General features: G+C 44.9%; 2 protein-coding genes across 2 annotated transcripts; one reads left to right on the top strand and one right to left on the bottom strand.

Moving 5' to 3' along the window:
* Positions 1 to 1,273: 1,273 nt before the first annotated feature.
* LOC128125544 (uncharacterized) lies at positions 1,274 to 3,923 on the top strand. The gene is made up of 2 exons (XM_052763052.1): positions 1,274 to 3,024; positions 3,309 to 3,923. Exon 1 carries the CDS (start codon positions 1,780 to 1,782, stop codon positions 2,944 to 2,946), a length of 1,167 nt encoding a protein of 388 aa, XP_052619012.1. The 5' UTR covers positions 1,274 to 1,779; the 3' UTR covers positions 2,947 to 3,024; positions 3,309 to 3,923.
* Positions 3,924 to 7,984: 4,061 nt separating this feature from the next.
* Scgb1d4 (secretoglobin family 1D member 4) lies at positions 7,985 to 11,761 on the bottom strand. The gene is made up of 3 exons (XM_052760100.1): positions 11,704 to 11,761; positions 9,742 to 9,932; positions 7,985 to 8,098 (listed from the first exon to the last, which is right to left on the bottom strand). The coding sequence occupies exons 1-3, from the start codon at positions 11,756 to 11,758 to the stop codon at positions 7,985 to 7,987; spliced, it is 360 nt and encodes a 119-aa protein (XP_052616060.1). The 5' UTR covers positions 11,759 to 11,761.
* Positions 11,762 to 17,033: the final 5,272 nt, after the last annotated feature.

The raw sequence follows: 17,033 nt of genomic DNA, 5'->3' as shown, positions 1-17,033 counted from the left end.
ACCTGATGTAGCCACTAGTGAAAGGTTTACAACACGCCCCCACGGTCGGGCGTGTTTGCATATGCCCAACAGACACTTCCACCTAGCCAGTTCCAGGTCAGGATAGCCATTTCCGGGTCAGGGCATCTTGCGTGACCAAGATCCGTGACGTTCCATTGGCTACGTAGGCGCGCAACGTGGCCATGTGATCTACGTGCTTGCGTGTAGTAGTGACGCTGATCTGTCCACGCCCAGCCTTTAAAATCCGGCGCCATGTTCCCGGTTCCTTCTTCTTCTTCTTCCTCCTTCTTCTCCACACACGTGTTTCCCGCAGGCCTGTTCACTCTCTGTCCCTTTACCTTTAATAAAACTCTTGTTAGCGGATTCTGTCGTGTTTCGTGGCATTTCCTTGCAGGGTAAGAACACAACGCAGCCGAAAAACTAACATTTTGGTGCCGAAACCGAGCGGGCGCTTCCGGGCGCCCTGCGCCTGGAAACCCGTAACCGGGGACTGCAACACTCTGCTCCGTACGCGACAGACCGCTCTCCATTTCGCCTGACCGCAGAAATTCCATGCAACACCGCTTTCTCCAATTGGTGAGTCCCCCCCCATTTTTCGGCCAGTGTAAACGGTTTCCTGAATCTGTGAGAACAACCGGTACCTCACAAGTATTCTTGAGACCGGGGGAACCCCCGGCCACGGTCTTCATTGGCTGCGGTCGGCCCCTATCGCAGGCCTCAGATTTCTAGCCCTCTCCCACGTCTGCAGCCTGAGATATTTCTCGCGTTGGGACCACCGCCGTTGGGTGCGTCCTGGGGGCCACGTGGGGCCGACACGTTCATCTGACTTGACGAAGCGGCAGACGCTGTCCGGATTCCCGGGGAATCCTTTCCTCACGCGGCAGGGGCCCCCGCTTCTGTGGCTGACGAGCCAAGGAGCGGCTTGTGCCCGGGATCCGTCCTTGGCCTTGGGGACGCCTGGGGCCTTGGCTCCGGATCAAGTTTGTTTTTTTATCTTTTTTATTTTTCTGCCTCTCCGCTGCAGACATGGGAAACAAGGCTTCCAACCCTGGCTGTCTTGTTGAAGCTTTAAAACCTCTCAGTTTAATGCCTTACATAAAGATTCCTAAGTTAACTCGTCTATGTTCTAAAAAATGGCCAAAGTATGCTTTAGAAAACAACAAAAAATGGCCGCCGAGCGGGTCCTTAGATCCCGATATTTTACGGGAATTATCTAATTACTGTCAGCGCTCAGGCAGATGGAAAGAGTTGCCCTGTGTTATAGCATTTTTTCTTTCTCATTGCTAAACCGTCTCTTCTGGATTCCTTCTCTCCTGCTCATATGCTCCTGGCTATGCCTGAACCGGAGGATTCTCTGACTCCGGAATCTCTGACTCTAGATCCTGCTAACGAACCTCCACCTATTCAACCTCCAGCTCCAACTCCTAGAAAACCGTTCCTTCCGCTCCCCTTCCAGATTCTTCTTCTTCTAAAGCTGCTCCTTCCTCGGCAGCGGCCGGTTCCAAAGGCCCTGCCCTAGCTCCAAACTTCACTCCTCCTACCACCCGCTCTCGGGCTGCTAAATTGCCTGATTCCAGCCATCCAAAACCTTCCACTGTTCTCCCTTTGCGAGAGGTGACTGGTGTGGATGGACTGATTAAAGTTCATGTTCCATTCTCTCTAGCAGAACTCTCTCAGATAGAAAGTAAGCTGGGTTCTTATACTTCTAATTCTGCTGCCTTTATTAAACAGTTTCAATATATAACTCAATCTTATAGTCTCACCTTTCATGATATATTCATGATACTTTCTAATAACTTACTTCCTGAGGAGCGCAGGCGGGTTTGGGAGCAGGCTAGGATTCATGCAGACGAAATTCATCAAACTAACCTCTCACACCCGCCAGGAGCTGAGGCGGTTCCTGACCGAGAGCCACACTGGGATTATAACACCCAGGGTGGCTGTCTAGCCAGAGATAGGTTTATTACCTGTCTCCTGACAGGTCTCCGTAAGGCTGCCCTAAAACCAGTAAATTATGAGAAACTAAAAATGGTTATTCAAGATAAAGACGAAAATCCGTCTCATTTCCTAGAGCGGCTCACCAAGGCTCTACTTCAGTTCACTAGCTTAGACCCAGAGAGCCCTGAGGGCAGGCAGCTGCTAATAACCCAGTTTGTCTCACAGAGCTTCCCTAACATTAGGGATAAACTTAAACATTTGGAGAACGGCCCTCTAACTCCACAGGCAGATGTGCTGGTGATAGCGTTTAAGGTGTTCCATGGTAGAGATGAAAAAGCCCATAAAAGGAGCTGCCAGATGCTGGCAAGCACTGCCCAACCGGCTCCCCGAAAGCCATCTGGTCCCTGCTTCAAGTGTGGGAGAGAAGGCCATTGGGCCCAGGCTTGCACCACCGGCCCACGAAGGGCACCAACAAAGCCTTGTCCAAACTGTTACCAAAAGGGTCACTGGTCAGCTGACTGTCCTAATGTCCCAAGCGACATAGGAACGCCAGATGAAGACCACCCTCCAGCTGACTTTGTAGGCTTGGCTTACAGCGAGGACTGCTGCTGCCTGGTTTCTGCCCCGGCCACTCCCATCTCACACAGGGAACCTAGGGTAATTATAAAGGTCAATGGGCAGCCCCATCTCGTTCCTTTTGGACACCGGAGCTACCTACTCTGTCCTGAGAGAGTTTTGGAGGCCCACCTCTCCTGCTCGTCTCCCTATTGTCGGGGTTGGGGACAGCCTTATCTACCTCATCAGACACCACCACTCAGTTGCATTTTCAGAGGCATCCCTCTCACACACACATTCTTAGTGGTGCCAAGCTGCCCTGTACCTTTAATGGGGGGGGATCTTCTAGCTAAGGTAGGAGTGTCCATTTCTTTTGCTCCACACATTCGCCTCATCCCAGACGCGCCAGCAGCTCCTTTACTTCTCCTCCTAGCCACTCACTCTTCTGACTAACAATTCCTTTCCCCTACCAGTCTCTCAGGTAGACACACAGAGCCGGAGGCAAAAAGGACCATCAAAAATATCCAGGCGGTAAGGAATAATGTAATACAATAATCTATCATTGTTCGATACTCAGCAACTGATCACCTGCGTTTCCTAAATGCTAACCTAATAAGGGAAACAGGTGCCTTAAATAAACTACCTCTAATAAGGCTTGTCTCAGATAGAAATTAAGCAGAGTACTAAGGCCAGATCTACCTCAGGTAAATATCACATGTCTCTATCTGGACAGGCCAGATCTACCTCAGACAAATGCCAACTCCAAAATAAAGTAATAATGGTTCTTTCTCTCTAAGCCTTTTCTATGTCAACAGTATCTTGTCAAACAGAAGGTTCCTAGCCACAGCACGGAGGGTTCCCAGCCACAGCACGGATAGACAGCCGCAGAACGAGGGGATGGCAGAACTTCATTCCAGGACCTGCTCACCAACATCCCAGGACTTCACAAGATACCCTCTCATCCCCCTGCCCCCCAAGAGCCAACCAACGCCCACTATTCAGCTGGAAGCAGTCTTTGAGAGAAACATCGCCCCCATACCCAGGCAACCACAATTTTTTTCTTTTTTAAAAAAGGAAGAGTCAGGGATGAAAGGTTTACAACACGCCCCCACGGTCGGGCGTGTTTGCATATGCCCAACAGACACTTCCACCTAGCCAGTTCCAGGTCAGGATAGCCGTTTCCGGGTCAGGGCATCTTGCGTGACCAAGATCCGTGACGTTCCATTGGCTACGTAGGCGCGCAACGTGGCCATGTGATCTACGTGCTTGCGTGTAGTAGTGACGCTGATCTGTCCACGCCCAGCCTTTAAAATCCGGCGCCATGTTCCCGGTTCCTTCTTCTTCTTCTTCCTCCTTCTTCTCCACACACGTGCTTCCCACAGGCCTGTTCACTCTCTGTCCCTTTACCTTTAATAAAACTCTTGTTAGCGGATTCTGTCGTGTTTCGTGGCATTTCCTTGCAGGGTAAGAACACAACGCAGCCGAAAAACTAACAACTAGTGCATCTGAAAGGCGTGATTATGCCTGTCCTTGTTTTGTTACTGCAAAGTCATGAAACTGTTTCCATGTTGGAATATGGAATTTGGGACAGCCCAGATCTGTGTTCCTGGGCCCTGTCACTATTTCTTTCCCCTCTTTGAGACAAGAGCTGCACTCTTGTGTTGATGGTACCAAAAAGCTGAGCACAGCGCTCAGCTCTCAAGATTTTAATGAGTGCTTGCTGGTTAAAGAACATGCAGTTTAGAACTCTCAAACAAAATGAATAGACAAGCAAACACCTCTCCCCACTAATCCCCGGAAGTCTGGGGCAATGGCTCTTCGAATGAATGAAACAGGTAATTTGGACATTTGTGAGCTGCCCAGTGAGCATAGCTTATTGCCACGGCAGAGAAGGAACACTGAGTTTCTGTGGACATGCTAGGAATTCATGCTCTGGGTGGGGCCATAGCAAGGCTGGGCCTCATCAGAGTAGAAACAGCTCCACAGGGGCAGTTTTAAAATTGTTTTAAAAAGGGGTTGAGGATTTAGCTGAGTGGTAGAGCGCTTGCTTAGCAAGTTCAAGGCCCTGGGTTCGGTCCTCAGCTCTGAAAAAAAAAAAAAAGGCAACATAAAATAGCCAGACGTGGTGGCACACAGATGACAATATGCATACCGCACTCCTCAGAAACAAGCCCTAAGAATTCAAACCCTAGACCTGCTTGGGGAGGAGGTGTCTTTCGACACCGAGCCTCTCCTCTCTGTTCATTGGCCATTGGACGTTCTCCTGCCTGCTGCCAAGGCTGCTCAGAGTGCTGAGTTGAAGAACACGCAAACTGAGTGACAGGCGCAGACAAGAGTCTTGGGAAGGAGGGTGCTACCCATTCTCTTTCCTCCTTTGGGCATGGCTGCACTGGGTCATAGCGTTGGCGGGTATGCTTTTATTGTTATAATGAAATTAGAAGGATCCCTAGGTCATCTGGAGTCTTGACATGGCACCAGGACCAAACAGAGGCAGCCTGGAGTCCCTCCTCTTAGCTTGCTGATGGCGGCGTGTGATACTTTGGTAGTTGACAGCTGGGGGCACGGGGTAATAAGCATCCAGGCTTTAATCGCTGTAAGCAAGGGCCACTTGATTGACAGAACAATACATTGTCAGCGATTTGGGGGCTCAGGATGGTGACATACTGATCAGATTCAGTCTTCCTTATCCACCCTCACCCTTCCCATCTCCAGTTTCTTTTGTATTCACATCACCTTTCCTGTTTGCTTCTTCATGGGATAGAGAATATGCAGTACTTTTTTTGTTGTTGTTGTTTTTGTTTTTGTTTTTGCTTTTTCTGTGTCTGGGTTATGCCACTTAACACAATGTCCTCTAGTACCACTTTTTTGTTTGTTTGTTTGTTTGTTTTTTGAGACAGGATTTCTCTGTGTTGTTTTGGTGCCTGTCCTGGATCTCATTCTGTAGACCAGGCTGGCCTGGAACTCACAGAGATCCACCTGGCTCTGCCTCCTGAGTGCTGGGATTAAAGGCCTATGCCACCACTGCTCGGTAATTTCACCCTTCTTTATGGCCAAATAATATCCCATGTGTTCATATGACACATTTTATTAATTCATTTATCCATTGATAGTCACTTAGCCTATGTATCTTAGTTATATCTGTAGCTACATATCTTAGTTATTCTGAATAGTGCTACAACAAGTATTTATGTGCTGGTGTCTCTTTAGGGCATTGATTTCATTTTTTCTTTTAAAATATAATTCAGAATTGGGTTAGCTGGGGCTGCAGATATGGTGTTGAGGCTGTAAGCTCAGCCCCCAACACCAAAAAACAATAAAAAAGAAAGTATAGCTGGATCATGTGGTAGATCTATTTTCAGTTTTTTCCCTAAGATTTTGTTTATGCGTATATGTTTGTGTGTGTGTGTGTGTGCAGGTACCCAGGGAGAACAGAAGAGGTCACTAGAGCTGCAATTACAGGTAGTTGTGGGACATCCAACGTAAGTGCTGGGAAATGAATCCAGGTCCTCTGTAAGAGCAGCAAGTGATCTTAACTGTTCACCCATCTCTCAAGGAACCTGGTGTTCGCCAATTGCCTAGGCTGGCTGGCTAGTTAGCTCTGGGGTTCTGCCTGTCTCTGCCCTGCCAGTGCTAGGGTTACAAGTTTTTTCATTGTCACAAGTAGCTTTATGTGGGTGCTGGGGATCCACATTTAGCCCTGTCCCAGCTTGTGCAGCAGACTCTTTACTGACTGAGCTGTCTCCCCAGCCCCAGTATTTGTTTTGATGTAAAATATATTCATTACAGATCCAGATTATGTACTATGATGGTCAGGGTGTTTGAGACAGGATCTTGTGTAGCCCATACTTGGCTCAAATTTTGGTCCTCCTGCCAAAGTGAGATATTTTCAAAGAATAAATTAAAAATGTTATGTTGAGTAAGATATTAGAAAATAAAGAAAAGAAAAAAATAGTTCCCAGTAATGAGAAAGTTCAAATCCAAAATTAGACAAATGTTAGAAGGAAAAAACAAAAATAAAAGATTGTTTTAAAACAGCTACCATCACCCCACGCAGGCAGGGAGGCAAACAAACAAAAAACTGACCTACTAAGTGTAGAAAGAAAGACAGTTTGAGTTCACTCTCCCAGACTCCTCCCTGCCCCCCATTCTCAGACCCTTCCCTTAAGTCAGCTTCCAAATGAGGGGTTCCCTCTCAAGGTAGTGAGGCCCTGCATTTCTCAGTCACGCTGACTTGCACCTGGTTTGGAAGCTTGTGAGGCTTCGGGCTTTTCCTGAGTGTAGGACTCTGAGTCTCCTTTCACAGGGCTGCCTGCTTTCCTGGTGGTGGCACCTCACAGCTGCAATTCCCCCACCGTGCGGCGGAGGGACCGGTTTGCTACCTTCTTTTTTTATTTAAATTTTTCATTTATTTTTCTATTATCAGCTTGATACAGTATGTATTCTTATCTTAATAGTGAAATGTTTCATTGATGCTTGCTCAGTAATTGAGTAAAACCAAAACTTATTATAAGCCACAGTCATCCTAGGTCCCCCCTGCTATATATATAGCCTCCATGGTTACCTCAAAGATACATGCTCAGCTATGTTCATAGCAGCACTATTTGCTAGCTTCTTTATTGCCACTTGCCATCTTTTCAAGGACCCTGTCACTACCCTTGCGAGTTTCCGACCCGTGTCTTCTCTTTCTGTAATGAGGCCCTTTCTCTCTCTCCTCTCTTCCTCTTTCTGAGACAGGATCTCACTATGTCGCCCTGGATAGCCTGGAACTTGCTTTATAGACCAGGGTGGGCTGGAACTCACAGAGACCTGCCTGCCTCTGCCTCCAGAGAACTGTATGGGGATTCAAGGCGTAGGCTACCACCCTTGGCGAATCCCACCGCCCCCCCCCCCCATTTCTCCTCTCTTTGACAGAGTTACAAGGAAGCAGCTTTTTGTCTGCCATATTACCCAGAAGTCTCTCTATTAGGTCTTACTTTCACTCCCTCTACTTTGAGACAACTTAATGTTTTGTTTTGTTTTGTTTTGTTTTTTTTGTGGAAGAAAGACTTTTTCCTTACATAGAATTTCTCCATATCACCCAAATATATGATAGGTGTGGAGAAGGAGTGGGTTTCTGTGGCTTTTTCAATTTCATGTGGTTTAATTCTGGAAATTTTTCCTTCTATTTTTTCTTTTTCCATTCTATTTTTCAATTGTCACCTTAAGATTTGACTTCTGTGTTGCACACAATGGTTTTAGCGTCTACCATTCTTTTTCACGTGAACATTCTATCTCAGTTTCTTTCCCACTAGCCGTAATGCAGTTAGGACGTCAGCTTTACTTAACATTTATGCCGGTGTAAGCTCTTTGGTTAGTGCTGCTGGCAGTTGTATCCCATTCTCAGAAGAGTTCTTGCTTTTCTTTGTTTACTTGGTCAGTAATAAAAGGCAGGGATTTTAGGAACCTGAACTTTCGGAAGCGTGGTTGTATTGTCCTAGAGAGCAAGTACCCATCAGACTTGAGGATGTGGATCAAGTTTAGGACCGTAGGCATTGCTAAAACCCTCTTTTCTTTCTTTCTCATTTTTTCCCATGCCCTGGCGTGGTTTGAAGCCATGGCTGCTTGACTGGGGTAGAAAACTCGGAAATATTCAGATAGACATAGGAGGGAAATTATAAATTAATATGATTAGGACACAAGCTTGCATAAGTTGCACTGTGTTGCTTTAAGGAATGGAGAGCATGGTGGATCGACTTCAACAAAGCTTATGACAGCCAGAGATTTTCATTCAGAATGTGGAGCTTGTCCTAAGTAGTACCATGGGTTGGATGGGGGAAGATACTGAGTTGGATTACTTAGGCAGTGACTGGCAAGTTGTACAGGGTAGCAATGAGACAGTTTAGTACAGTGGCCACAGGAGAGGCCAATGTTTGTTATCATCTGTGGTCATTTTCATTTATGGCTACAGAAATGAGAAACTTACTTGCAGGGCAGTGCAAGACGATGCTTGACCAAACACTAGTGTTCCAGATGCCTGGTCCCCAGGCTTGATTGTCATATTGATAGCTTGTCTTCTCTTTCTCTTTTTATAATGAGGCCGACTCCACAGGAGGGAATTCATGTCTCTTATAGTAAACCTGGTCAAAAATCTATGGCTGAGGAAGTTATCTCTGTAACTTATTACCATTGCTGAAAATCCATTTTTTTTTAAAATCAAAACCCATTCAGTGCAAGACCCAAGACCGAGGCTAACAACAGACAGATGCTAACATGCAGGGAGAGTAATTTATTAGTGCAAGACGTTGAAACCTCTACATCGGGCAAGGAAAAGTCAGTTTATCCGTGAGAACCAATGGAGAGCAGGAAGAGCCATTTCAAGATTTTACAAGACACTTGACTCCAACTTCTCCCTGGAAATAAACAGGAAGCAAGAGAGGAAAGGTGAGGAGAGTCAGGAAGCTCCAGGAGAAGAAATGTGAACAAACCAGTGCTCCGTGGAAGAGACTTTGGAAAGACCCGCAAAGTGTGCTGGGGGGAAGTACTGACTTGTTCTGGGGAAACTACATCAAATAATGCATATTAACGGAAACTCTTCCCAAATTCAGTCCAATACACTCTGAGTGGACTCAGGTGTGGCTCAAGCCCCTTTGTCTCTGTGATCAGCAGGGGACAAAATGGGTCACGACTTCCCAGGTGTAACTTCCTCTGGTGATTTAGAATTGTGAACTCTACTTTCATTCCAGTGGGGTACCCGGCGGGGGGCCAAGGGCAGAAGTGGGTAAGGAGTATCGGAAACAGGAGGTTCGCAGGCTTCTGGCAGGGCCAGCAAAGGTGGCGGAGAAATGCATCCTGCCAGGATTTTGCTCTTAAGGAGGTTGTCTCCAGCTTCCTCCTTCCCATCAGTGTGATTTCCATCCGCCAACACTCTCCACAGCATTCAATAGAGATAAAATCCATTCATGATGCGGTTGTCAACTTAGCAAAGCTCCCAGTAGATTGACAATAGAGCTATCCCCGAATCTTCCCTTCAAAGGGCCCTTTTCATTTGTTAGGATGCCATGGGAGTGTTACACCTGGGGTGGAACTCTAGAAGGAGGCACTTATCCCAGGCACTGTTATAACTGAATTCAAATCAGCAGTGTATTCCTGAACCAGCCTGTCACTGATGACCTGTAATTCCCGTGCTTCACCCCATCCATGTGTTCCCTACAGAATGTCAGGCCAACTTCATTTGTGGCCTTCTGAGTATAGAAAGCAAAATGGGCCTACCAATATGGCTGCTACTCCAATTTTGTGAAAAAAATTCAAGTTCTTGTCTATACATTTCTTCACTTCCAGTTTAGCTTGCACAGCCTCTGGAGGTGCATCATATCTCTTAAGTTCCTCCTCCAGATCTTTCTCGCTCTTCATTATGAAGATCGTGCTTTCACGCATAACAGCTTCACAGACTTTAGCATTAGCTGGAAAATGTGAGGAGGAAGAAGTCAGTTAATCAAAGTTACTTTTCCTTTTTAATTAATTCTTTTGGCATGAGTCTCTCTGACTTAAGGCTTCAGACTGGACAGGATAACCAGTATTATGGCTCAACCCTGTGATGGCTCTGAAGCAAGGCAGCATGAAGTCCTCATGATCACACAGCAAGGGACTGAAGAAAGATTATTATTGACTCTCTCTGTTTCTGTGTTTCAATCCGCATTTACAACTTTCCAAGCTTCTATGGCTTTCTGGAATTCCCTTTTCTAGCATTAAAAGTTGGAGGTTTGACTGCATCTTGAGTAGCATTTTCATGATTCTTAGATAGTTGCAAAAAGGAATTTTTGAGTCATCCTAACTTTGACATAAATAACAGAGTTAGAATTTTACAAGAGATGGGAAAAGTAAAAGCCAAGCAGACAGCTTCTGTGTAGGAAAGGTGAGATTTTGGAATTGATGGAATTAGGTCACGGCATCAAGTACAGTCCACGGTAAAAAGCTAAGGTGGCAAGAGTTGATCAGTTTTTTTGTTGTTATTGTTTCTTTGTTTGTTTGTTTGTTTGGAGACAGGGTTTCTCTGTGTAGCCTTGGCTGTCCTGGAACTCAATCTGTAGACTCAGAGATCTGCCTGCCTCTGCCTCCTGAGTGCTGGGAATAAAGGCATGTGCCAGCACCACCTGGCTGAGTTGATCTATTTTGATACACACCAGAGTATATCTGGGAACTGTGAAAAGCTTTGCCTTTCCACAATGATGCTCAGATTTACTTCTAGGAAAAGTGACAGGGGAAGCGGACACCCACCTTATGGTTCTAAAGATCGATGATGAATGTTTGAGTAGAACTAAAGAATTCAACTTTCCTAATCTAGGTTCTACATTCCCTTCAAGACTCTTTAAAAACAAAACAAAACAAAATAAAACAAAACAAAAAACCCTACAAATCTCCAGAGGTGGCCTGGGCTGGCCTCAGACCAAAGTTTCTCATGTTTCAGCTTCACTTAGCTTGGATCACAGGGATGTGCCACCAGACCCAGTTTTCCCAAGGACAAGACAATGCTATCCTTACGGGGTGCCTAAACTGTCTGATATGGGCCTCAAGCAGATTCCATCAGACTGTAGGGACATGTAGGCTTTCAGATGAGGGGCAGTAAGGCAGACAGGAGGGGATGCAGAAAGGAAAGAGGGTAACACCCATGAAATTTGGTTCATTTTGAAGGTACAGAGTATGTAGGAATGTTCTGTTTACACACAAATGGATTGTTTGCAAAAAAAATAGTTAATTTTAGAAAAATGGACATCTTAGTGGTAATGACTGCACCGTTTCTATCCCTGTTATTGGTGGGATCCCCCAGAAAACCAACTGGACAGACTACAAGAGCCTGCTTATCCTCAGAGTCTGGTGGAGGGATTTGAGATGTATTACTCACAGACTTGGAAAATACTGTGGAACAGAGCTCTCTCAAGTCACCTTCCCAGATACAAAGACAATAAACTGAAAAATAACACAACCAACAAAATCCCTCTAATAAAAAACATTTCCTCAATTCTGTTGATAATGGCCTTTTCCTTCCCCCTCACCCCCCACCAAGCTTCTGAGGTAGGAGAAAATTAGTTGAATGTATCTGGGCTTTTAGGAGGTTGGAAGAAATTTTAGATTGTCTTTCCCTGTCCTCAACCTTACCACACATACATTTACTAACTGTTCAAAGAGGTAAACTTACCAGGAGCTGTGGCTGAATTGATCATAAATGATACTCACCTTCATAGCAACAAAGAGCCAGGATGACCAGCACAAAACACAGGACCAGCCTCATGGTGCTCAGTTTGTTTAGAGACTTCAAAAAGGGTGAGCAAATGGACTCTACCAGAGCCCCTGGGGACCAGGGATATTTATACTTGGTGAGACTTACTGGTCCCGCCCTTCAAGCACATGGCAGCTCATGAGGCCTGATTTAGGCCCTCCTTCTGCATCATTGAGGGCTGATCCCCTCACCTCCCTCCATCCTGTTGGGCTGGAGCCCAGGAGAACAGCCTCACAGGAACATCACTGTTCCTTTAGGTGACCTTTCACATTCCCCAGGAAGCAATTTGTGAAGTTTCAGTTTACTTTTAAGCTTTTGATTATTACACTTGAGTTCTCTCCTTCTCAACAGACACAAGTGGCTTCTTGACAACAGAATGACATTCTCTTGGGCACAGAACCTCCAAATATCAGCCCTGGAAATGAGAGCTTTGCATTTGGACCTTGCCAACACTCATCCAAATCCTAGCATATAACTACATCAGAAGATCAGGAAGATATGAAAGAAGTAACCTCAATGTACTGGAAACAAAAATAAAATAAACTCCCAGTTAGTTAAGGAAGGAAACACCGAATAAGAGAAAGAAAAAATATAGAGTAGAAAGCATAGAAAACATCAATGAAACAAGACAGTTTTTTAAAACTATGAACTAGACAAATGCACATCTAGACTAATGTAGAAAAAGTGGAAAAAATCTGAAAGAAAATATGAAATGAAAAGAGAGCCATTACCAATTATACCATAGAAAGAAAAAAAAAAAGATTTGGCAGGGGTCCTTATGATCAACTTCATGCCAACATATGTGATAACACAGAATACAGGAGCCATTTCTGAACATATATACTCTATCAAGATGGAATTATGAAAAAATTTAAAAAACCTGAATAGACAACAATTTGCGATTGGAATATATATGTAACAAAAAATTCCAAAAACAAGAATAATAACACCAGAACAAAATGGCTTTACTACTGAATTCTATCAAACCTTTAGAAAACTAAGATTATTTACTGTTATTTTATTCCAAAACTGCATCATAGGGAATTGTTCCTAAAACAAAATGAGGCCAGCATTTCTCTGATCCAAACTTGCACAAAGGCGCGCGCGCACGCGCGCACACACACACACACACACACACACACACACACACACACACACAATCAAACCCACAAAACTCTAGTATCCTCCATGAAATACTTGTAAGAATCCTCATCAAAATTCCAGCAAACAAAGGCCAACAGCACAATGGAAAGACTATCCACTGTCAGCCACAGTGTTGCAGAAATGACTCAGCCTGTCCAGATCACGACACATCATGCTGCAGCAGCATGACAAAGAAGAAAACCCCCTTCATCCTCGTTATCGGTGAAGAAGGGACATCATGTAAAACTTAACAAGAACACTTTTGTGGGCTGGCAAGAGAGTTCAGTGACTAAAGATGCTTGCCACCAAGCCTGCAGACCTGAGTTTTCATCTGTGTTATCCACAAAGTGGAAGGAGAGAACTGCCTCTCACCAATTGTCTTCTGACCTTCACATGCTTGCAGACACATATGCGTGTCCCCACATAAACACATTCAAAAATGTAAGTAATGTAATAATTTTTTTTTCTAGACAGGGTTTCTCTGTGTAAAAGTTCTGGCTGTCCGGAAACTCACTTTGTAGACCAGGCTGACCTCAAACTCACAGAGATCTGCCTGCTTCTGCCTCCTGAGTGCTGGGATTAAAGGCATTTTCCACCACCGCCTGGCAATAATAATTTTTTTAAAGTTAACAATTCTTTAGTATAAAAACATGGAATGAAATATGCATTCAAAAATGTATATCAATATAAAAAGACTCCTTATAATTTGCCAATGACATCTTGCAACAAAAGATGTCCACTTTCTGTGTTTAGTCACAGTGTGGGAGTCCTACCCACAGCGACCATACACAGAAAAGTCATAGGCAGCCATACTGGAAGGAAGACAGAACACTGTCAGTGTCTGAAGATGCCATGATCTTATATGTAGAAAACAGAAAAATTCTACCAAAAGCCAGTTACAATTTATAAATCAACTGACCAGGGCTCCCAGTTACAAACCGCCTCATAAACAGTAGTGCTAGAAAATGCTAACAGCAAGTTATCTGAACTACAGATTAAGAATTGACTCTATTTTTAAAACTATAAAAATAATAATAAAATACCAAGATTAAATTTACCTGAAGATTAAAGATAATAAACAAATAAACATTAGAACAGGCCATGGCAGCAGGGGAGAGATGGTGTGCTCCTCTTCTGGACAGGGCACCACACCCTTCTCTTTCCTCAAGCCACAGATGGTCTGTATGGTTCCTGCATGCCATCCATTAAGTGTCCCTTTCTTTCCTCCAAAGACTCCACTTTTATAAGAAATATTGTTGTCACCTCTTTTCCAGGACTGTTGCTGTGAAGGTCGGTCACTTTCCAGGGTGTCTGCCATCTACTTGCTGGTACCAAATGCTGCCCTATTCATGTTGTGTCGAACATTTCCATGAAAAATACTGAGATTAGAACTTCACTGTTCCACTATAGAAGTGTGATGTGTGAGGTCATGACTATATCAATTAGGCTGAGTTACACACTTCAGGATATGTTCATCTATCAATATATACAGATTACTGTACATAATTTGCATTCAATTATCGATTAGTAACAATAAACAAAGAGCTTTACAGCATTTCAGATGTACAGTGTCTTGCCACTATGCTTTGGGATATTAACATGGAAATAGTATACACAATTTTCCGAGGGGAAATTATTTGCAAATTCTATCAACAAAAACATTTGAAAAAGGAGAAATTAAACATCCAGTGTACATAGATTAAATCACGTTTTCCTTTTTGTTGTTGTTGTTGTTGTTGTTTGTTTGTTTTTGAGACAGGGTTTCTTTGTAGCTTTGGAGCCTGTCCTGGATCTCGCTCTGTAGACCAGGCTGGCTTCAAACTCACAGAGATCCACTTGTCTCTGCCTCCTGAGTGCTGAGATTAAAGGTGTGCACCACCACTGTCCTACTCTGGCTCTTTTTTCTGTAGATTATAAAGCAGGAGCAGGGATTTCAGTGGGAGCCTATGGATCTGGTAGTAACCAGATATTTTGAGCTTAAATATATTACCTTTCCTTCCTTCCTTCCTTCCTTCCTTCCTTCCTTCCTTCCTTCCTTCCTTCCTTCCTTCCTTCCTCCCTTCCTCCCTCCCTCAACCCCCTCCCCTCCTTCCCCTTTCTTTCTCCCTCCCTCCCTCCCTTCCTCCCTCCCTCCACCTCCTCCCGTCCCTCCCCTTCTTTCTCCCTCCCTTCCCTCCTCCCTCCCTCCTCCCTCCCTCCCTCCCTCCCTTCCTCCCTCCCTCCCCTCCCATTTCTTTCTCCCTCTCTTCCCTCCTCCCTCCCTCCTTTCTCCCCTCCCCCTTTATTCCTCCCTCTCCCTCCCTCCCCCCTCTCCCTCTCTTTTTCCCTCCCCTCCTCCCATGCACATGCGCATGCTGCAGTGCGCAAATGCAGGTCAGAGGACAACTATGTCAGTTCTGTCCTTCTGAGGTCTGTGTCTCAGGTGTTGGACTGGTTGGTACTCAGGTGTCACATGGTTGGACTTGGCCACACATACCTGTAGGCACCAGCCATCTCACCGGCCCCACTTATTCATCTTTTTTTTTTTTTTTTTTTTTTTTTTTTTTTTTTTTGGTTTTTCGAGACAGGGTTTCTCTGTGTAGCTTTGCGCCTTTCCTGGAACTCACTTGGTAGTCCAGGCTGGCCTCGAACTCACAGAGATCCGCCTGGCTCTGCCTCCCGAGTGCTGGGATTAAAGGCGTGCGCCACCACCGCCCGGCCCACTTATTCATCTTAAGTGAAATTTTATTAGTCACTGCAAGGGCCAACCGTCTTGGAGATACTATGACAAGAGTATTGCCTGCCATCTCTGCCAGGTTTATTTATTTACTGGGTGCCGGGGCAAGCATCATATCGCTGAACTGTATTCTAGCCCTCAGTCTGTCTTCTAGAGACCTTTGGGATGCTTTTATCATGAAAATGTGCAAAACACTGAGAAAGAGTTCTCTCGAGATGTCTCCTACCGTTAAGTGTTGAATGGCATTTCAAGTGGCCAGCTCTACCATGTGTCAGGATCTGAGCTCTTCCAGGAGTCTGGGAACAGGACAGACATTGCTGTTACCTCACACCTTATTTCTTTCCAAAGACTCCAGCTCTCTTTGCACAGAATCTGTGACTGAATCATCTTTGCAATGTGGTTTTGGAGCAGCCGAGACATAAAACCTGCCCCACACATGTGAAGGAAGCTGGACGCCTGCAGTTTCTGAACTCCATTGGGAAGCCTGAGGCAAGTCGCTTCTGGAGAGAGAAAATTCAGATCAGAAGCACAAGTGCCTGGGCTTTGTGGGTCCCCTCATTGTCCCTCATTGTTCCCGTGGAGCCCTCTACGTCCTGGTCAACCAGAGATGCAGGGTCCATTTACGTCTCAAGGCCTTGACTTGACTGGAGGTTGGAGACTCAGCTTTGGGCAGCCAGCTGTGAGGACCCATGAAGGAGGGCTCACGTGCACTTTCTGGAGAAGTCAGCTTTGTTCTTGGCAGCTTGTTCTGCTGATTGATGGAAAGAGCAGCATCACTAGTCATCACACAGCAAAGCACACTCTGGACAATCAGCACACACACCTTCCTGACACTCTCGCTTATTCCTGCTGCTTTAATTCTTTAGTACATCAGCCAACTGTTCTCTTCTTCTTCCTTGTTCCGTCACTTGTCCCCTGTCCTTAGCTGATCCATGTTCTCAGACACAAGATTTTGTCTTGTCAGTCTCTCAATCTCCTGGGTCCCCGTTCCTTGCCTTACTTGACCCTGGCGAGTAGCAACTGTTCTCGGGCCCCTGACCTTCTCCCAATGATCAATCTCATTGCCGAAATCATTGTGTTGGATAATTTTTAAATGTTCAATCAGTCACTATTGTAATTTCATTGAAAGAAGTGTGTTGGGAGCTAAAATTAGATGTGAGTCACATTTCACACTTTCATATAAACTTGGAACACAAAATATAACAAAACTCTGTACTTTATTTCTTTTTGTAAACTTTTTTCTTGAGATTATAATATAATTATATTATTTTATATTTATATATATTTCTAAATATCACCTACTCAGTCTGTATAGTGTTACTTGTATGTACATTTTTGGGGCTGACCACTGGTATTGAATAACCAATTGGTGTGCTCTTCCCTGGAGACCATTTCTCCTGTTCTCAGTGTTCCTTAGCTGCCTGTAGT

Source organism: Peromyscus californicus, unplaced genomic scaffold, assembly GCF_007827085.1.
Source record: "Peromyscus californicus insignis strain IS unplaced genomic scaffold, ASM782708v3 Scaffold_4__1_contigs__length_199733344, whole genome shotgun sequence".
Classification (NCBI taxonomy): Eukaryota; Metazoa; Chordata; class Mammalia; order Rodentia; family Cricetidae; genus Peromyscus; species Peromyscus californicus.
This window is presented reverse-complemented; position numbering and strand designations above follow the sequence as displayed.